Source organism: Poecilia reticulata, linkage group LG5 (genome assembly GCF_000633615.1).
Source record: "Poecilia reticulata strain Guanapo linkage group LG5, Guppy_female_1.0+MT, whole genome shotgun sequence".
Taxonomy (NCBI): Eukaryota; Metazoa; Chordata; class Actinopteri; order Cyprinodontiformes; family Poeciliidae; genus Poecilia; species Poecilia reticulata.
This window is the reverse complement of record NC_024335.1, coordinates 11,556,575-11,578,311: the sequence shown is the minus strand read 5'-3', so window position 1 is coordinate 11,578,311 and position 21,737 is coordinate 11,556,575. Positions and strand designations below refer to the sequence as shown.

The following is a 21,737-nucleotide window of genomic DNA, read 5'->3' as shown; positions in this document are numbered from 1 at the left end:
TTTTTGGTGGCTTAAAGTTGTAGTTGGAGAAGAGGAGAAGAGGACAGCTGAATTTCTAAGATCTGTTTTCCTCTTTTGGTGCAGGATTGTGTCCAGAAACACTTGAGGAGATAAGTTAACTCAAAGACTTGAGATCTGAAGATAAACCATAGAATCCCTTTGTCCCTTTGTAACCATGGAAGTTTGAGAGAAAAAACACATCACTATTAAAATCCTTGACAGAATATGTGACTGTTTAGAAGTGGGGTAATAGCTTAATGTGTTTATCCAGACATGTTTCCCCTCAGCTTGATAAAGTCACTGTAATCCTGCAGTGATCACTCAATGCTTTAGTGTGGGCGGCATTGTCACATAGGCAGAGGCTGAGTAAAACAGTAATGCTTGTAATCCAGTAGGGCTGACTCATCAAGATATGGATTAGGGCAGTATCCTCCAGAGTCGAAACAAAGAGCAGGAAAAACAATGCTCATCAGCAGAAATACTTTGGCTGCAAGTGAACATGTTTATCCGCCTGGTCTTAAACAGGATGTGCATTGGGTTTGGGACACTTAATAATGACACAACAGTGGCCTAAAACAAAAACAAAAAAAAGGTGGGGGATGCTTGAAGTCAGGTAACTGTTAAAAGCAGAAGTGAGAAGAAGTTCCTGTTTTTTTCCTCTGAGAACTATGTATAAAGTTGTCCTCCAGATTCTGGTAGAGAACTTGGTTATGGTTTATTGTGACTCATAATCATGTATTGCCTCAAATGTGGAAAAATATTTTGTTATGTATAGCTTTCAGAATGTCAAAGCCATACATAAGACACTTTGACAGTCTTAAAATAAGAAAGTAAGATCACTGTTAAAATAAAGTCACATTTTTCCCACTGACTAGGCCTTGTTCATATAATCTACTAAATTCTAAAAATGCAGTTTATTATATTTGATCAATATATATTTTATCTTAAATATTATGACAGTTTTCTCACGTTGTTTCTTCATTTGCAGCAGTTTTTATCTCCTTTCGCAGTTCTATCTAACCCCAAAGACATTTTCAGAGTGACCTTTTAGTTGACAGAAACAGCTACGTATCAGTTTGCACAATGGAACAGACCTTTCAGTCACTGCACTGATTGGAGATATGGGCTGTGATATAGAAATATAGAGCCAGACTAGATAAATTGTGGCTGCAATAAAGCAAATGCCAGTAAAAGTTTCTGGTTTCCAACAGTTAATGTGCCATCTCCTGCACACCATCACATTCTGCTTTCCAACATAAATAAGGTAAAAATGAAAGTCAGGATTGTGTTTAAGGTCTTAAAAGGAAAGACTTTTTTGCACCTAAAGTGCCCAATAGTCCATCCACATTTGTTGGAAAACCTTTCAGATTCAGATTATGTTCTAATGTAGTAGAATGACAACTGGTGTGACAAGAGCAATGGCACAGCTTCCTTTCACACATCACTGCTCAGTACGCAGAAACCAACAAATGTTTTGTAAATTATAATTGTCTTTCTCTCATCTAGGCATAGCTGGGAACCCAGTGCTCTTCAACGAAAATGGAGATGCCCCGGGACGCTACGAGATCTACCAATACCAGATCAGAAACCGAACACCTGAATACAAAGTCATTGGTCACTGGACAGACCAGCTACATCTGAATGTAAGCACTTTCCTTTCCATTTCAATTTATTCTTCACTTGCACTCTGCAGAAAGTTTGTGTCCATGTTTCTAATGAAAATCTATAAAAAAAACATATTTCTTCAGCACTGAAACAGCTTATTAGAACTGCTCCCAAATCATTTGATAGTGCTAAGTCCCATCTTCAAAGGTATAAATAACCAGAGGGGGCTTTGAATGATTAACAGGGCAGACAGTGATGAAAAGAAAGCCATAAGGGCTTAAGGACAGACATATTTAATAAAATCTCTCCAGACGCATTCAGTGACTTAAAAAAAAAAGTATATTGTGGGGCGACACTGTCATAAAATAACAATGATTTACAAATAGAAATGGAAATGTTAATGTTTTTTAAAAGCAAAGGAAACGGACTTTAACAGGCAGGAGGGCAACTGAATAGCAGCTTAAGAGGATTTTTTTTTATTTCTTACTCGCTGACATGCTGTAGAGAAAAGAAATACTTTGAGGTTTGGAGCTGGTACCTGCTGTGCTACTTGGCTGCACCGATTCTTAAGGCAGTATTTAATTAGTGTTCTTTGAGGTCTTAATTAAATGCACATTTAAAGAGAAATTTACTGGCTTTGAACAAACAACCACAATTGAATAAAACTGATAAGACCCCGTCTGAAATCAGGGATTTAATTCTTCTTTCTAAGCATGTTTGCAAAAGAGGAAATCCACAAAGGAGAGCAATATCTGGAAATGAAATTTGTGTTTTACTTCTCCGATTGATTTTTTTACACAGTTATTTTCTCTATAAACCTCAAAAAAGGGAGAAACACTGCTGTCAAATCCCTGTGGAGAAAACAACAGGTTTCCTTTTTCATCTAACATTTCGTCCTTCAGATAATTTCACCTTCCACGGAGACATTTTGCAGAATCTAGAGCGAATTCTGATGTGATCCCTAGTCTGACCTTTTCCACTTACCGCTAAAATAAATACTCACAAGTAAGTTTACAGCAGCCGAAGGTCAAACACTCGAACATTAAGTAACTGCCTTCTAGATTCTCCTTGGTCTGCAAAGTTCTCAGGGTCATTCTGGATCAATAAAGCCTCACAACCTCTAATTACCGGACAGAGACTATCCACCTTCTCCAATGTAAGAAACTCTTCTCAGCTTTTATCTCGCTCTATGTTTCCAACCATCTCTTTTTGTGTTCCTCTCTTCTCTGCAGGTGCGTTCGATGCAGTGGCCGGGTGGAGTCCGTCAGGTTCCGACCTCAATCTGCAGTCAGCCCTGTCAGCCAGGCGAGCGCAAGAAGATTGTGAAGGGCATTCCTTGTTGCTGGCATTGCGAGCGTTGCGATGGATATCAGTATCAGGCAGACACCTACACGTGTAAAATGTGTCGCTTCGATTTGCGTCCCAATGAGAACCACACAGGTTGCGTTCCAATCCCCATTGTTAAGCTGGAGTGGAGCTCCCCCTGGGCTGTCATCCCTGTGCTCATCGCAGTCCTTGGCATCATGGCCACTTTGTTTGTGGTGGTCACGTTCGTCCGCTACAATGATACTCCAATTGTGAAGGCATCAGGGAGAGAGCTGAGCTATGTGCTGCTAACTGGAATCTTTCTCTGTTATGCCACAACATTCCTGATGATTTCTACCCCTGACGTAGGAATCTGCTCCCTCCGTCGGATCTTCTTGGGCCTGGGGATGAGCATTAGCTACGCCGCTCTGCTCACCAAAACCAATCGTATTTACCGGATCTTTGAGCAGGGCACCATGTCTGTAAGTGCACCCAGGTTCATTTCTCCAGCCTCTCAGCTTGCCATCACGTTCACACTGGCTTCAGTGCAGCTGCTCGGGGTGTGCATCTGGTTTGGTGTGGATCCCTCCAAGGCCATAATCGACTATGAAGACCAGAGGACATCCAACCCTGTGCTGGCTCGTGGTGTGCTCAAGTGTGACATCTCTGACCTATCCCTTATCTGCTTGCTGGGCTACAGCATGTTGCTCATGGTTACCTGTACTGTCTACGCCATCAAAACAAGAGGAGTACCTGAGACATTCAATGAGGCCAAACCCATTGGTTTCACAATGTACACAACCTGCATTATTTGGCTTGCATTCATCCCAATCTTCTTTGGCACTTCACAATCAACAGAAAAGGTAAGCTTGAGTCCAACTTATTTTCTATCAGGGTTTTTGGTAACAGACAATACTGTGATGAAATTCTTAGACATTCATTAAATAATATAAAAATAACCTGAAAAGAAAACTATTAAATATATAAGCTTTGAAGGTTTTGGACCAAATAAAACCAAACCTTGTCAACTTGTGATCACTGTTCACATTGGCTTGAATCTGGCATCTTAAAACAAATTACGCTATAAAAATAGTAAAAAGAAAAGTACAGATAACATGGGATACTTATTTTTCTGAGATCTTACCGATCAAATATGTTGTTTAAGTTACAGTTTATTTTATGGTAACAAGAACTTTATAAATGAATCCTAAATTATCTTAAAACACAACTTTGGGGGATGTCATCTGAAATTTTTAGACTTCAACTGCACAAGCTACTAAATGAAAACAGAGTAATAAACAAAATCATTCTCTAATGACTTTGAAGGCTGCACGAAAGCTTGTGACTCATATATATGTGACGGCTGTATGCCACATTGCATTAGAGGGCCATGAGCTGTTTTCACAAACACAAGCTCACTCTCTTATTCCCATGTCAAATCAATGTGCCCAGCCTCATGAACCATGAGTCTGGATCACATCCAGTGGAAGCTCTGGAAGTCCACAGGTCAAAAGGGATTCAAAAAGGCCCTGGAAACTCGAGGCCGAGTCTAGACCTCACACTCAGAGGAGACAGTCCGGGTAGAAAGCCAACAGGGTACAACAATGACAAATAAGAAATGTGTCAATCCAGTTGAAAGGGTTGTTTTGGCAGAGTAACAAAAGGGTCTCGGTGGCTACAACAGAGGACGGTGGTGATGGAAAGACTCATACTGGCATGAACACTATCAGCAGTGCCTGCATGGGTCTGACAGATGCAACAAATTAATCCTTACCTCCTCCCTCTTGGGATTTAACAAAACAATGCCTCAAAAAGCTGGCTTGGAAAACTGGCTCCGACAGTAAGCTCTGGGAAAAAAAAAAAAACATTCTTGAGAGACCTAGAGTATGCAATCTTTTCTCAAAACCCACCAAAAACAAATTCTAAAATGTGAAGCATTGCATAAAGTCTGTATGTAATTGCAGCCAATTAATAAAGTTAAATGTGGCAATCAGAAATTCCATTTTTAGTCAGCATGTAATGACTTGCGAAAGTATAAATCTCTCTTAAACCTTTTCACATTTTTGCTTTTAATTTTAATGTATTATGTGATAAGCCATCACAAACCTTTGCATAATTGATAAGTGGAGTGATAATGATTGTAGTTTTTATAACTTCATGTTTAGCTCTATACATCAGCTGATGATCAGGGAAACTGATCCAAGCCATGTTGGAGACATGTTTACCGTGTCTCCAACATGGCTTTTGGAAAACTTAGCAGGGGACTTCGTATGACTTTTTTTTCAATGTTGGCGTTCTAGAGGACATGAATAATTTACTTGTCAACAAATGTTCCTTTCTGAGTTGAGGATCTTTGCAGCTTTTCATGAGTTATTGTGGACCCAGGCTGCTTGTTTGAATAATGCCCTTCTACCACATCCTGATAGGTAGACAGCCATGTCTTTGTAGGGTTGCAGTTGTTTGCAGGGATTGAACTGTGAAAAGTTCAACGCTTGGGATAATATTTTATAATCTAACTCTGCTTTAAACTTCTCCACAACTTTATCCCCGTCTTACCTATTGCGTTCTTTGGTTTTAATGATGATGTATTTACAATGAAATCAAATTAAACACATGTGGGCCCTGTCCACTAATTAGGTTATTTCTGAAAACAGTTGGTTATACTGGAATTTAACACTTTTCAGATTTTTATTTATATTTACAAAGATGAACATAATTTATTATGATTGTCTTTTATTGTAAAATTATGCCCTACTTTGTGTGAATCTACACCATATCATAGTATGTATTTGTAATGTGGTTAAATGTGATCAACTTCATTAGGGATGAATACTTTTGCAGGTAAATCTACATCGAAATATGCTGTCCATATGTTTTTAAAACCATTTTGAGCAAAATGTTGAAAATAATTTGTAAAAAAAAAAAAAAAAGAAGTTTAAAATTAGCAAGCAAGCTGATTACATTCTGGTTGCATTTTGTTACATGCCCTGAATACATCTTGGATAAATATACTAAAGAGTCAGCATCACTTCTCATTCTTCATGATAACAGAAGTGGCATACACAGTGGAGGGGAAGCAGTCCAAGTGCTAACCCCCACATTATTTTTTAATGCAAGTGATGCACATCTTAAGTCGCATGTCAACAGGAGCCATGGATATCAGCGAGTTCTTTGTTTAATCATTCCATCTAGTCTCTCTGAAGATGAAAGAGAATTATACAATCACAGAGAGACGGAACAGCTTTTTTTGAGGATGAGGTAATCCATTAGCCAGCATGGCTTTGAATTGATAAACAGAAAATGAAGGGAAAATCTTTGAAGGGTTAAAGAAGTCTTATATTTTGTTTTGTGCACTATCCATCAGATGAAAGTTATTTCCAAACCCTCAAAAACTATTTTAGGTGCAGGCTCATTTAAATTGCTCTCCCTTTCTTGCTCCAAATTATATAAGATGCTTGTTACTTATTAGTTTCTGTAGACAACTGTACACAATGGCTAGAGGATAGTTTTACTTTTATCATTTTCGAAAAGTTCTGACATTGCCCTGAGCGATCTTAAGGTGAGACCCATAATGGAACGCAAAATGGAAGTTTAGCTTTAGGGAAAAGTTTTTTTTTTCCTTATTCTGTCGTCTTTGGAGAGAAAATAAACATGTGCAATATAAACAGGTTCCTACAAATTTTAAGTGTCAAGACCAAGAAACTAAATTGAACTTGCTCAGTAATTGGTTGCTGCTTGTAAAACTATGCTTAATAGAACCTAGGTCCTAGATGTCAGAAACAATCTTCATAACATGTTTAACGCCACCAAGGATACCAGTTCAAATGCAACCAAATAAACAAATATGGCATGAAGAACAAAAATAAAATCAATTAATACAAATAGATTAGAACACAAAAATGTCTAATATAATATAAATAAATCACTCTAAGCTCACATTTTTTAATATAAGAAATGTATAACCATACTGTATCTATACAGTGGCTTGCAAAAGTATTCATACCCCCTGAACCTTTACATATTTTGTCACATTAAAATGACAAATATATTTCATTGTAATTTTATGTGAAAGACCAACTTAAAGTTGTATACAATTGTGAAGTATAAAGAATATTACACATGATTCAAGATATTTTTTGCAGTTAATTATTTGCTTTCAGCTAAAAAAATAGTTAACTGAAAAATGTGGTGTGCAAAAGTTACATTGTGTTTAGATTGTTTTCTGTTCTGTCGTCTCTTTTAGTTTTATCTCTACCAGCTTTGCACATCTAGTGACTGAAATTTTTGCCCATTCTTCTCTGCAAAATAAAAAATAAGTAGTAAAATAAAAAAAAGGTAAATTAGATTGCTGCTTGAATAGTATGGAGAACATTCACTCAGCATTCGAGAGAACATTCTAAATAAAATAGACAAAATTGTGACAACATACTTCCTTTGTGCATTTGTTATACAGCAAAACAACTTTCTGGCAGCATAACAATAATTATGCAATAACTTTATAAAATAGCTGAATACTCATCATTTGATGTGACGTACATAAAAATTCTTGCAACACGATGAAATGAAGCAGTTGAAAAGGAGTGAAAAGTACAAACATTTCTTCTGTTTCCTTATTCTAAATTACACTCATAATTTCAAACTCAAACAATAATCAATTTGTCTGCTATCCTACAGAAATTATACAAACAGCAATTGCAAAATTGCATTATTGACATATTACTTTCTAGAAATCTAAAATTGATACAATCATAGGCTATTGAATAGATGCTAAACATTTTATTTGGACCATATTGAGTCATGAAATTGGACAAAATCTAAGTGTAATTTTAGTATTATTTGACCTGCTTATAGAAAGCAATCAAATGAATGCTGCTTAACTTCAGTGACTAGCCTGTTGAAGGACGGAACATGTCAAAGCAAACACACTTTATCTTCATCCCATTACAAATGACACGCTCCATAAAGCCTCACAGCCCACGTCAACATGTCTTTCTGAACAATAAAATGATTCACATCTTCCTAATTTACCTTATCTTACCGCCTCACCGTTCTAATCACCAGTTTATAATGCTTTTCTGCAGCAGCACTACAAGCACTATCATTTCTGTGTCATCTGGTGTAGGGATTGATGTATCGAGTGCCATAGGAGGCTTTCTCTGTCATTCAAATGAGGACATCTGGTCTATCTATGGGGGTTCATCATCGGGCTTTATGCTACCTTCAGGAATAGATGTGACACCTGCTTACCTGGAGAAACAGTCTAAATCAGTGGCTGTCTGTAACACTGAGGCAAGAGGAGGGGCGTCAGACAATGGCCATGCATTGGAATGAGGCTCCAGCACAATGGGCTCAGTTCGAATTCAATCAGCCCACACAAACAGGTCCTGCCATTACAGTGCATGAATGGCCTGATTAATTGAGTGGTGTTATTTATTTCCCTCATGAAGCCTCCACCACACTATTGGCACTGTCAACAAAAATGCTGTTAGCACACCAGGCAGACAAAGAGTGGGAGTTACAGTGAGTTCAGCAAGACTAAAAAAGTCAAACAGGAGTGTGCTTGTGCTGTGTGTGTGTTACTCAGTGTGGATTTCTGCTACCTGCTACTGCTCCCCCAATTCCCAGTGCTTTCAGTGTCTCTGCATGGTAGAGCTCAACTCAACTCTTTTCTTTGTTTGTCCTCTAGAGATAGTACTTTGTACTTGGCTTGAAGTTTCAAGCAAGCTAAGCTGATACTAGACAGCGATTCTGAAACACTGCAGACCACTGAGATTCATCACATGTTGATGTTCCAAAGTCTCTCTAGCAACTTGAACTAATGCACTCAATGGCAGTACAACTTGTTCTCTGGAGAAACGTATTTGCAAATGCGTGCCTGGATCAGAAATCTGTTTATATAGATGTAGGTGGGTAACAGCAGGTTGTGAATTGTCATGAGAGCACAGCAATTTCAGCAGCTTTCATGTGTGCTTATGTGGCAACCTTCGATCAGATATTGCTGCGAGATTTGTTAATTCAATTTCCACTCAAAACGTAAGAGAAAAATCTGTGTTCTTCAATCACAGCATTTTAACTTGGTAGCAATTCAGCTGAGTTGAAAGCTTCAGCATCTGCATTCAAAGGCAAAACAACTGAAAATCAAGTTTGTGAATTAAGAAGCTTCATGCAGTGAAAAAAAGCCAGTTCCCGCTTCTTATCTGTAACAATAACAGCATTATTCACACTAATGTCCCACAGGCCTAATAATGAATAATAAAGAGTAATGCAATGGAGCAGAAGGAGCTGAGTGACATCCTGGACTTCACGCAGCAGTTTTTGCATTCATTAGGCCTACAGTGCAACACCCTCTGGGCCTCGACTGCTGACCTCTGGGCAATCCAATAACATGAACAGGCCGTGAAGCTAATCAAGGCCAAAGAATTGTGATCTTTATAAATGACACTCTCCCGTGAAGCACACATTATTGTGTCCCCTTAGGCTTCTATTTGTTTATTGGCTTAATTAGAGCGCAATTATAGTGACTTCTCATGCAGCAAGCCCTTCTGTTGAACATTTCCATAGCATGCTGAGAAAAATCACACTGGCTAAAATGCAGAGTGAGATTACATAGTTTAAATTAATCTCATAATGTAAACTGTGAAGCAAAGGTCCTCCCTGGGTCACTGATTGTAAACACACTCCACTGAGAGTCAGTACTTTTTAAAATACCACTTGTGTTGCTCTTCCTCTAAACAGTCACCTCCACCACAAGTACTGATGGACTTGTGTTGTTTCTCTTGCATGCACTTCAGTGATTAATGATGCTATGAGCTGCTTCGTCTCTGTCGTGTTTTGCTTCGAGGATGATCTGCTGATGGTGGTATGATGACAGAAACGGAAGATATACAGCAGGCCTTGTTTACGATCTCCACTCAGTGAATGCTCAGGTGCACTGCAATCCGGGGAAACAAATTAATGGATTGAGTATAGAATTTAGCCTGACAGTAAAAACAGGACTCAGTGGAAACGCAGCCTCATGAGGCAGACTGGGGATGGACGTTTCTCTTTTAATGGCACATTTACCGCACCTGATGAAATACCAGACAGAAATATACTGACTCAAACACCTTTGCAGTAATATAACTGATACAAATCATGCAATGACAATATAAATTTAGGTTTTCTGGAGGGTTATGTTGCATGAATGTCTGGTGTATTTTACGAAATGGATGGCCTCATAAGCAAAGAACCTCATTTTGTTATAGTGACACATCATGCCAAGACATCAGCCACAAAGTCATACTTGGCGCACAAGTGGATCTTCCAAATGAACAGCAACCCTAAACTTACTGCCAGATTAATAGCATTGTAGTTTAGGGATCAAAAGGACAATGTTTAGGATGGTCCTGATATCCGTCTCATAGAGAATCAATGTTCATAAACAGCAGGCTTTAATAATAGTGAGGGTGTGGTCTTCCTGTTTGTATTTCCAGTCTGTTTCATTGTCTTGCTTCATGTGCAAGCTTTTCAAAGCTAGAATTTTTTAGCCTTTTGTTCAGATTTAAAACAATGTTCCTGTTATTTGGCACACAGGGAACTGAACAGAACAGCTCAAACAGACATTTTTTGTTACACATAATCTTACACTCCTGGTTTTGAATGTTGGTGCTAGGAAGAGAAAATAATCTGTACATTCTAAATTCCAAATCTCACAAAACAGATTTTTGAGAGATAGTCTCATGATTTTGAGACTTCAGATTTATTTGTTGGCTCTAATTTATTCTAACCATACTGTCCATGTTTCAATGTTCACTCTCAATCTACCAGATAACCAGTGAATAAAGTAACACATTTCAGTGTGTTTCTTGTGTCCTTTATATTTGTTAATGTGAGTAGGAGATTTGTTTGAATGGTCAATCCTTAAGAAAACCAAGCATCGAGCAGTACACTGGTTAATACTCTCTGCAGCTGGGAGGGGACCACTGCAGCTGTTCTTTCTTTCATACTGCCACCATTCTTCCAGTCTGCTCTTCAGCCAACAGACTCACAAAGTACCTTGGTTGGCGTCTGATGAGATGCAGTCAGTCTGGAGGGAGAGTGCCCTGGAGACTTACAAATAATAATAAAAACAAACTAGATATTCAGGCCAAGGTCACATCTGGGAGACTAAATACTACTCTCCATCTAGTTACTAGAAGGAGCTCTGAATAAATGTAATGTCATAAAAAAAAAAAAAAGAAGAAAAAAAAAACTATTAAATCCTGTGCATGAAGGATTTTATGAGCTGATTCTAATTTCATGCAACGTGGAAATTACTGATTCTGACTTGCTGGTGTGTGTGCTCAAATCATTTATATGACTATTTCAGCCAGCCGTGCTTTAATTAGTTCTAAATCAGTTTTCATGGTAACCTAAGAACTGTATCAGTTGCTAAAGCTGAGATTCACATCACATTTTCCTTCAGGCAGAGTTACACGAAGCAAAACTGCTCCTGAATTCTTTAGAAACAAAATGAACACAAGTGATTTTTTTTTTTACTTTTAAATCAACAACCCTGATTAAACAAAAACCAAAAATGCATATCTTAAAGTGAAAATCCCACTTGTCAGTGGTTGATTAAAAACATGCATGGGAAATACAGTGAATGGAGCCTGGACACCCCGTGAATTTGTTAATAAATAAACCGATCCGCATCTGACCTGTGAATAAACTGCTAACACAAGTGTAAATGAAAACGTACCACAGATATTAAACAAATAAAGATGGTGTTAGAGGAAAAAATGTGATTTAGCTAATCTCTTCATTACAAGGCATCGCCTGGCAGGTGGTACACAGAATCATCCAACTTACAAATTGACAGCATGAACAACATGACATTTTATTCCTGATTGTCAGCAACTTTGTCCAAAACTTTCAGCAGCTGTCATTTTTTATTTTTTTTTACTTTCCCTCTCCACTTGTGTAACTGACGTCTTTTAAGCACAGGCGTCCAATTATGCATCATGCTGTCCCCAATGAGACTATTCATCGGACACAATGAATGAAACGTGGGTTTGCAAGAAAACCTTTTAACGGCTGTTCTGATAACCATCATCTCTGTGTGGCGCTTTGGCTTTTGTAAAGACAGCCAACATGGAGAATGTCGGACTGAATTCTTTTTGCTTTGTGGTACAGCTCAGTGCTGAGTCAGACCTGCAGAGAAGTGTTCTGAGGTGACAGAGCTAACTACTGATCCATTGATCGGCCCGGTGATGTAGCTCAAGATTGAAAATTGTGTTGTAATCCCAAAATGCCTCATGTAAACAGAAAGAATCTATAACCTACCGCTTCTGAACTTAAACTTGATACATAGGAACAATTTCCAAACTATTTTACACAATCACTAGGACAAAATGCAGTGGACATTTACACAGTTAAATGATTGGATCTGATACAGATGCATTTGGATAAATTAGGACATCAATGATAAGGTAATCCATTTAAGTAATTCAAAAAGCAAAGCTTCTTTTTCTATCATACATTTTCTTCCACATCTTCTTAACATTGGATACAACCCCCTGTAAAAAAACAGATTCCTTAGCAATTAGACTGTTAATGACTGTCTGCTGAACAACAATTAAATCAACAGTGTTGTCCATAACAATGTAGGCCATAACATTGCAGTTTTAAAATGTTTGCTTTAAACTGATTTTATCGAACATTCTCATTCTCTGAAAATCTGAAGTTTATGTTATAATATGACCTGAAAGCAGGAAGAAATAATCTTAAATATAAATGCTTAAAATAAAACTTTGTGCAATGAGTATATAAATAGCAGTATGAGTCAGGTTTTTTTTGATCAATTTACTGTAATAAATGAACACTTCTGATGAATTGAAATCCACCTATAAAAGAAACACAGAAATAAACCTGATGAGACAAAATTTCAAAGATCTATTTTTGCTCATATTTTTACAAGTTTTAAATTGGACTCCATCTTATGCACATACACAGTTTAGTTTTGTTGATTTTATAGATTTGAAAAGGAAATAAAAGTGCAATATCATCCCAGTAGGAGTCTATTTTTCAGTTGGAAATAATTTTAGGAGGTCTTTCAGATGTCAGTACCACAGTTAAAAAGTCACTATAGTTTCATAAGTTTAGTTTTAAAGTTCATGCCTGTAATCCTGGGGCTCATTAGCTGCATCAGTGGCTGTACTTCTTGTCTGCTGTCAGGCAGTTGAAACCTTAAAACCTATCTTCAACCACTTTAAAAATCCCAGTTTAGCATTCGCATTAACCTTGCTTATCAGAGCACTTGCCAGAGAGATTCATGAAGTTTTTACTGCAGCATTTGTTAATGTGACTGAACCAAAACCAGAGATGAAACAGCAAACTTAACTTTAGTTGGAACTGTACTCATTGTACAGTTTGTTAAACTGTTTTTTTTAAAAGAAACATCTGTAATTCCACCATAAACTCAGAAGGAACATTTAGTGCACAAATAAAAAGTATATATGTAAAGTACAATCAGCTAGTTAAACTAGAATATGTAATTCTGAGTTCACAAAATAATTCTACAGATGAGTAGATCAACAAAAACAGTTACTTGTATCGTACAAAAAGGTTGCTTACATGATATTCAGTGGTCCTTAGTCATTTTCTAAAACAATCAGCATTAATAATGTGAAAGCTGTGTGATTCTTCTGTACCAATTTTACTTTTCTTTGAATTTGGAAGTTGTAATTTCCAAGTTCCACATTTGGAAAATCAAACAAAACCTTTTGAAATGTAAATGATGACTTTGAAAGTCAGACATCTCTAATTATCCCTAGGTTCTGGTTCAATATAGCTGCATATCTGAAGAGTAGCTAAAAGGTGTTGGAATAAATTGTTTATTTGCACTTCTGACAGTTTGTAGCTCATTAAAGCAGAGGCGCCCACAGCACAACACATCTCTATCTGTGAGGGTAAATGCTGGAAATAAATAGATTTCTATTTTATTGACTTTCTTTGCTAATAGTAGGTAGGCTGGGCACTGAACACAACACTTAGGAAATCTTAATGGTTTTATTCTCTCAATATTATAACTAAAGATATAATATTAGTATTATAACATCATTTTGAGATTCGAGATCCAACCTTATCTTTTGCACTCAGCTGAGATTCACAGTCACCTTAGGTGTGAGGGTTTATTTTCGTGGCTCTAGCGCCAGCTCATTGTACGATGCTTCTTTGATCTTGTTGAGATTAATCAAATATGGCATCTGCAAATTATCTAGTTTGCAATGTCACTGAATAAATAAACAAGATAAAGTAAAAAACCCAAACCGACCATTACCCAATTTTTGCAATATTAGAATATATATCATAACAACTATCAAATAATTAGCATTAACTATGCAATTTAAATAAATTATTACATTTCCTAAAAGATGAAGCTGTGGAATCTGAGTTGTTTGATTTTTTTTTTTTTTCCACACCATACATCAATTTAACACAGAAATGGTCAGACACTTAAGAGACTACAAAAATCATAGTTTGTAAAACAATAATGAAAGATGTGTCAAAAACTTCTCTCAGTTCAATCCATAGTCTTAAGTACTAACAGAAGAAAGCATTAGAAAGAAATAACTTAATTTTAACAAAATAAGTGTCCAACAGGACAAGAGTCTAAACCTTTACTTTTCAGTTGACTGAGTTGATGCAGGGTCAGTTATCATGTAAAACACATTTTAAAAAACAAACAAAAAAAACACACAGTTTAAGGGTTTCTAAAATATTGTTTGAATAAAAGTTTGACTGGAGTAGTTTGCAGAAATCTGCTTTGACTGAAAGCCATCAGTTCATCTGCTTTTTCCAAAGTTTTTTCACCTTATTCAGAAATATATTAAAAAATAAATACCTTTTTCATAAATTATGTAAGCTATTCCTTTAAGGGTCCCTATCTATCTGACCAGTCATGAGATTTTTGATATGAATTTATTATTTATCCATCCATAGCGTCCATGGTTATGTTGCATAAAGTTTTATTTTGTTGTCAGTCCTGATATCCACAGTATCACAAGTCTGTAGAGCTAAAATGCACCTTTCCCAAGGTAAAACATGTGCTTTTAATGGCTCAATTGTGACTTAGGTTTCTGTCATAAACAGTTGGAACTCATAAGTTACAAAGTGAATTACTCCAAAAATGAATCAATTCCTCATGGTGTAACTGATGTATAGAAGTGACAATTTTTTCCTCTTCCTCGAATCTTCCATTAACATGACTCATTAATTTGCTGCAGCTTTGCAGACGATTAAAATGGAATGAGCGAGGCTGATATTCAGAGTTACCCTCCCTCCTGGTTCGCAGGATTTGACCATGCGTAAAATTTTCATGAGCTTGTTTCTTTTTATGAGTCTGCTTGTTATGAATAATAGCAGTGTCCAATTCACTTGAAGTTATGAAATCTGTTTCCAGCTTTACGTGACGGTCATATTAAAACTATCATTGCAAGAAATTTAGAAAATATCCTGGCCTTGACTTGCTCAGCACAGACTCCATAAAATAAGATATGCTGATTTAAAGCAGGTTTCATCACATTGGTTGAATTAAAGAATTTTCAACTGGAGAAAGAAGAAAACAAGAACTACTCAAATAGCAACCTGGCTTACCCATGGTTCAATGACTGCTTTCACTCTAATGACTTAAAGCAGATGTCACTTGTTCTTTATGGTGGTTATTTAGAAAGATATGACTGTTTCAGCTGTTTTTCTGGTGTTTGTCTTCCGCAGATGTACATCCAAACAACCACACTAACCATCTCTGTGAGCCTAAGTGCTTCGGTGTCCCTCGGGTTGCTCTACATGCCCAAGGTCTATGTGATTCTTTTACACCCAGAGCAGAATGTGCCAAAGCGCACTCGCAGCCTGAAGGCTGTGGTTACCGCCGCCACCATGTCCAACAAGTTCAACCCCAAGGCTGGACTCAGACCCAACGGAGAGGCCAAGACTGAATTATGCGAAAGCCTGGAAACACAATGTAAGAACACGTATGCAAATCCGATACCCTTTCACTGAAGACCCACAATGGTTTGTTTTCCAGAAGTGTTCTGTCCTTTTGTATGCAAATCAAACTCAATTTATGCTACGATATAAATCAGAAAAAAAAAGATTACTTAAAAAAAATTGAGTAGCAAGATACTTGAAACTTCACTAAATCCAGTAAATGTGTCACTCTTGCTGTTTTGATGCAGAGGCCAAGAGGGTATTGGTGTTAAGAAATAACTTTGGGAGTTTAAGGTGTGTTTTGCTATTGCTATATTATCAATAAGAAATCTGATGTTTTCTGATGTGTGTACATCTCACGTCCTTTACCGTCTTACTAAACTACATCTTATCCCATTTAACGTTTCACGTCAAAAAAGCATCTTTTCATACGTCTCTGTTTATACCGTTTGTGTTCATGCCTGAATAATGAATTATTCCCTTTATTAACATGATGCTGATTGATTACCAGTTAAATACAACAGTCCTGTTTGCACCCCTACCCAGTCTCATCTTTCAGTTACTTTCCGCCACCTATCTCATGAGTGATGGGAAACAATTGTTTTTCCCATTTTGTAACAATTAATTTGTTTCGCCTCCACACGAGTAATTTTTTTTTCTCCAAAATATTACATTTTGTCGTTGCATCCATTTAGTGTCTAATTGTAAATGTTCAGTGTGTACAGAGCACATTGCTAAACTACACATTTAGATGTGTAGACAAACAACACAAGTCTATCATTAAATCTCCTATTTTTGTACATGTTAGTAACTAATGATATTTTCAGTTTTCAGTTAGTAAATGAGTGATGGCTTTAATATACCTTTTTAAACCACAAACATCTTCCCAAAAGCTAACCCTGCCCTTTCATAAATCACGATATATGGCCTCACCCTGCACCATATAATTTTAAAAAAGCAATGAGGCAGTTTAGGATGATAGCAGGTATTGCGCTGCATCACCGTCAACACTATGCATTAAATGTGAAAGGAGTCCCTGCATGTCACTCTTTTCAAAACACAATTCCAGGCCAACTCATTTATATTTCTCACCTTCTTATTATTCTTCTAAATAATTATTTTTGAGTCTCGTCTGTGCTTGTAAATCCTGCTGTTGACTGGTTGCAAAAAAAAAACAAACACTTAATCTTTTTTGGATGAGATTTCCTGAAACGTTTAGTGCTTAATTCAGTTTCTTTACCATTTTTATCAAACTAATGGCTGCTCTTGCTTTACAATCACTTTCCAAGCGGGACACAGTTCATCTTGTACAAGCCTTGTTTTTTTTTTTTAATGAAGTCATCAATGGTTGCATTACAAATGCTGCCACATTAAAATAGTTAAGCATATATAGCATAGTAACAACAAAAAACTAAATTTTATTTTTGTTTTCTCCAAAAATTAAAACAAGACTGAATGTTTTAATAAGTCTAAAAATCTGTCAGCCTATTCCAATTAAACTGCCATTAAACTTAGTTTTTGAAGAGCAAACAAAACCATTAATCAGCAATGTAATTATTGTTCTTTGGTAACAATTTTTAGTAATTTTCCCACATGCACAGCCTCCTTCCAAGTTACCAAACATGTCTCAAAGGAATTGAGACAAGCACAAATTTGGAATATCTGTGAACACGGCAGCAAGGTTGCCTGGGTTTGCACTTTTAGACAAATGGCAAAAAGGAAAGAACTGGCTGTACCACGAGGTCTGGTTAGCCCTGGATCTGCATTTGTGGAAAAATCTCCTTCAAGAAGCAAAGACTTCAACAAGTACCAAGTTGTCCTCTGACTATTCCTAATACCACTGAAAGTGTACTGCGGTATCAATGACACAACCAGGATTTATTCAAGATAGGTACATAGTGACAACTGAAGGAGCAAAAGTACTTATGTTGCGTTCAAAGCTCTCTTCTTCTGCTTGCCTTGGGCAGGAAGCAATTTTAATCAGTTTTCTCTGTCAACAGAAATCAATTCACTCAGTCTGGTCTGAACCTGGCCTGAAGATGGAATCAGGGCTTTTGTTGCACATTTTAAAGCTTCAGTCCCCCTTCTATTATTTTAACACCAAGAATGGAAGTGTTTTCTTGTGCATACAGAAAAAGACCTGACGCTGTTTGTTTTTGTTTTTATTACCTGAAAAAACTTAAATGTATAAAAAATGTATGAGAATGCAACACGGTAACAAAAGCACAATGCTCAGTTTACAGTAGAAAGTGTACATGTAAACAGACACGCCACCATTATTTCTGTTCGAGATTCAAGGTTCTGCTAGGGTTTAATTGGGCCTTTTGTTACAATAAGTGGTGCGAAGGCAAAAGACACAGAATTGATAGCTGGATACAATTTATCCAGATGGGATTTCAGTTTCCAGAGGCTGTACAGTGCTTGGCTATTTCAATAAGAACCATTTGTCATTGTCAACGCTAGTGTGGATGAAATTGAAAAATTCCTGTCTAGGGCAGCTCCCACAACAGCCGGGATCTGGTTGCAATATGTCAGGATTTATCTGCTCCACCTCAGTGAATCAGCTAACACGGTGTGGGGACACAACTGGATAGCTGACTTTTGACAGTTGCAAGAAAAGAAGGTGGCGAGGTCGCTGTAGGCAACGCAAGTATACAGTACCGCAAAAATAAAAACAAAACAAACAAGAGAAATATTAGGAATTACTGATATTATTTCATTACCGTCGTGTGGTGGCTGAAAACTATTTAGCTTTTATTTTTATCCATTTTTTTTTACATTTCATGTAATAGTTGTTACATCAGAAAAACAGCAGAAAGAAAAACCTTCACATGGTAGATATTCCTCTTTCCCTGTATTTCAGTCTCAGTTCCCTCTCTTATTTCTTCTCTTTCAGCCTTCTCCACAAAGCAAACCTACATCAGCTACAGCAACCATGCAATCTAAGGGACAAAGGTTCTTATCTCAATTCAAGATTTCCACCCCGGCGGAGAAAAAAAATACACGCAGTGGAATTTCACAGCTGAAAAAAAAAAAAGAAGTGTCATTGTGTAGTGGGAGATCACACAAGCATTGCCCAAAGACATGACACGCTGAGGAGAATCCACAAAGGGGGGCGGAGATGGACAAAAGAGACGAAGGGGACAGATAACTGTACAATTTTAAGGTTCCATCTTCTGTCAACCAAGAGTACACACAAAAAGAAAATTACTAACAGGACAGAGGCCTGGAGACTGAAAGATGGAGTTTTTCTTTAGTGTTTACATTTCAGTTATGCCATCTTTTAGAGACTCCTGTCATCTTACGCACTGCTGACTGGAACTGAATCCAAATGTTCTTAGTGTTATCTTCAAGTACTTTAAAGGCATCACAAGGGATTAATCAACACCAAAAAGGCATGAAGACATAATCCATGGACTTCTAAAACGGGCTTGTTTGTTTTTTATTCATAATACATTCCAGTCTTATGACTCAGATGACTGGGAACGGGGATCATCTCAACAATGCAGCAGATCTGTACCAGACTACATGTGTTTTTCTGTCCTCTTTCAGGGTCCAGCTGAGTTAAGAAGGACCACACTTATATAAGAGGATATTTGCCGTTTTTGAGCATGCCAGTTTCAACATCCTGTATTGTGTTGTTTACCAAATAAACTAAGGAAAAAATGAAGGAGAAGAAAAAAATACAATATCTTTGGAATGCTTTTAAACTTTGTTGCAGCGTTGTTAAAATTGTTTAGGCACGAGCCTACTGTGCGTTCAAAAATCTGTTCTCAATTGGTGAAAAGGTCTAGTGAGTGATTGTTTATCTGTGCTTAAGTGAGATCATGATTTGTATTAACAGCTAGCCTAAAAGGCTGCCACTGCCCTCCTCATACCTGTATGTACTTTGAAACGGTGGACCACGGCCGGTGTTTTAGCCGTGGGGATCTCGCTGTGAGCCGTCATCCAGGATGACCCTTCCATCACTGCCATCAGTTACACTCCCGGTCATATGAGAAAACGTAAGGCTGAAGCTTAGCTGTACAGATCCATTAGCAAGGGAATTAAGATGAAGTGCGCCCTTGAGGAGATCGTACAGCTTGCCCTGAGGATGATATCCATAATGGGCCGGCTACAGAGAAAATTCATTACTATACATGTCCTCTTCTGGCACTCATGATAAGAGGGAGGGGTAAGGAAGTTGTAAAGCTTTTCAACAAATGAAAATCAAATTGCAAAAGATATGCTATATCTCTATCAATCCACCCCCAGCTCGCTGAATAGATTAATATTTGGCTTTGTGCAGTATAAAAGCCCTCTGATGTCTTGGGGAAAATGTTGTGGGGTCATTTGTGTTGTGAGTTCAGTGCTGCTTCTCATGCCTCCCTCTTTATTACTTTCAACACCATTTGTGTTGCAGAATAAAATGTGAGTGCTGACCAAATTAAATGGCAAGTTAATGTATGTTATTAAATAGATTGATGATGTCTGCTTTATGTCCTGACATATCCTAAAATTGAGGAAAATTTACAAAAAGATGCAGTGCCTGGCTATATGACTATGTATTTGTAAAACCTCAAGAAAACTTAAGAAGTGTGTGAAGCATGTTTAGTTTTTTTTATACAAAATTTATTATTTCTATTAAAAATGTTTTAAAACATCTGCGTCCAATTTTAGGATTTTGTCTATGAAAAACTGGTTTGTGTTTCTGTTTATTTGATCAGTTGGGTGAAATAAATCTCTTCATTTTGCAAGAAGAAAAAAAAAAGGAAAACAATGTCAGCAATTGCCTGAAAAATATATGTTATAGCAGGAGCTCTGATAAAGGCACTAGAAAATGGTGACTCAGAGGAAGGAAACATGAAATTATTTTAAATCAAGGCTTAGCAGTGCTTAAATCTGAGGTCTTTGAAGGCAGCATGCTTGCCGGCGTCATCATCTTCCTGCCTTTCCTTACAAAAGGATTGAAAATAACAGTTGTTATATTTGCAAGTGTGCTAAATGCATGTTCAAAGAGCACAATTACAACAATATATATGGGGGAGTGTACATTATCCTCCCACAACACAATAGAGAGACAGTGGAGGGTAACCTCATGAGATTACAGGGTTTTGCATAATACACCATCACGACTCCTGTTTTCTGCATGTTTTGAACAATGTGTTAACAAATTTAACACCAATCCATTCTGCATAAAACATATAGATCTAGATCATCTGTCCAGATAAAGTCAAAACATTAGTCAGTTTAAAATAAAACTTATATTTTAGTGTCAGAAAACACACAAGGAAAGTATGAATCACAAATAAATCAAACTTGACCTTTTACAGAAAGAACCCTTTAAGACAATGTCAAAACCAGATACGTACATTTCTAAGTGAATGATGACTTAACATATTTTACTGATCTGTCCGGATTTCAATATCTATCGTTATGTTCACACAATAGCTTTTTCTTGGCATAAAAAATACTTTTCAAAACAGGAATGTGTCTATTGGCAACCCAAAAAAGAGATGCAGGGAATGTAAGTGAGCTCTGTGGAAGCTACAGAAACTGGTAAAGAAGTTGGATCTCTTCCAACTTCCAAATAATATCTTGATTCAGAAAAAAAACATTTTGCCCTGGGATTATGAAATAATATGAATCTTGGATTTAAGGGAAAAACAACCCAAATCTCAAGGGTGCGAACACAACACAGTTCTTGCGACGACTACATCAGATAATTCAAAAAGGAAGCGAACACAAGAACCACCAAGGATAAAGTAAAAAACTCAGCAGACACAAAAATATTTTAGGTTTTTCTTTATCCTTAAATGCATGTCCAAAGTGCATTTTACATTACCTCTGTCAAACACAAAATGTTGATGTCCAAACATTGCATTGTTAAATAAATCAGT

The 21,737-nt window shown here is 37.1% G+C and overlaps 1 protein-coding gene across 2 annotated transcripts in view; it reads left to right on the top strand.

The window, feature by feature from the left end:
- Positions 1-20,500, top strand: part of LOC103464721 (metabotropic glutamate receptor 4-like) — a 177,370-nt gene extending 156,870 nt beyond the window's left edge. The window contains exons 8-12 of one of the 2 annotated variants that reach the window (XM_008409022.2): positions 1,507-1,643; positions 2,838-3,773; positions 15,646-15,892; positions 16,107-16,152; positions 18,755-20,500. In XM_008409022.2, the coding sequence (XP_008407244.1) occupies positions 1,507-1,643; positions 2,838-3,773; positions 15,646-15,892; positions 16,107-16,108 (1,322 nt within the window). In that variant the 3' untranslated portion in view covers positions 16,109-16,152; positions 18,755-20,500. The remainder of the gene's footprint in view (positions 1-1,506; positions 1,644-2,837; positions 3,774-15,645; positions 15,893-16,106; positions 16,153-18,754) is intronic. The other variant, XM_008409021.2, reaches the window with a different exon arrangement.
- The last annotated feature ends 1,237 nt before the right edge of the window (positions 20,501-21,737 follow it).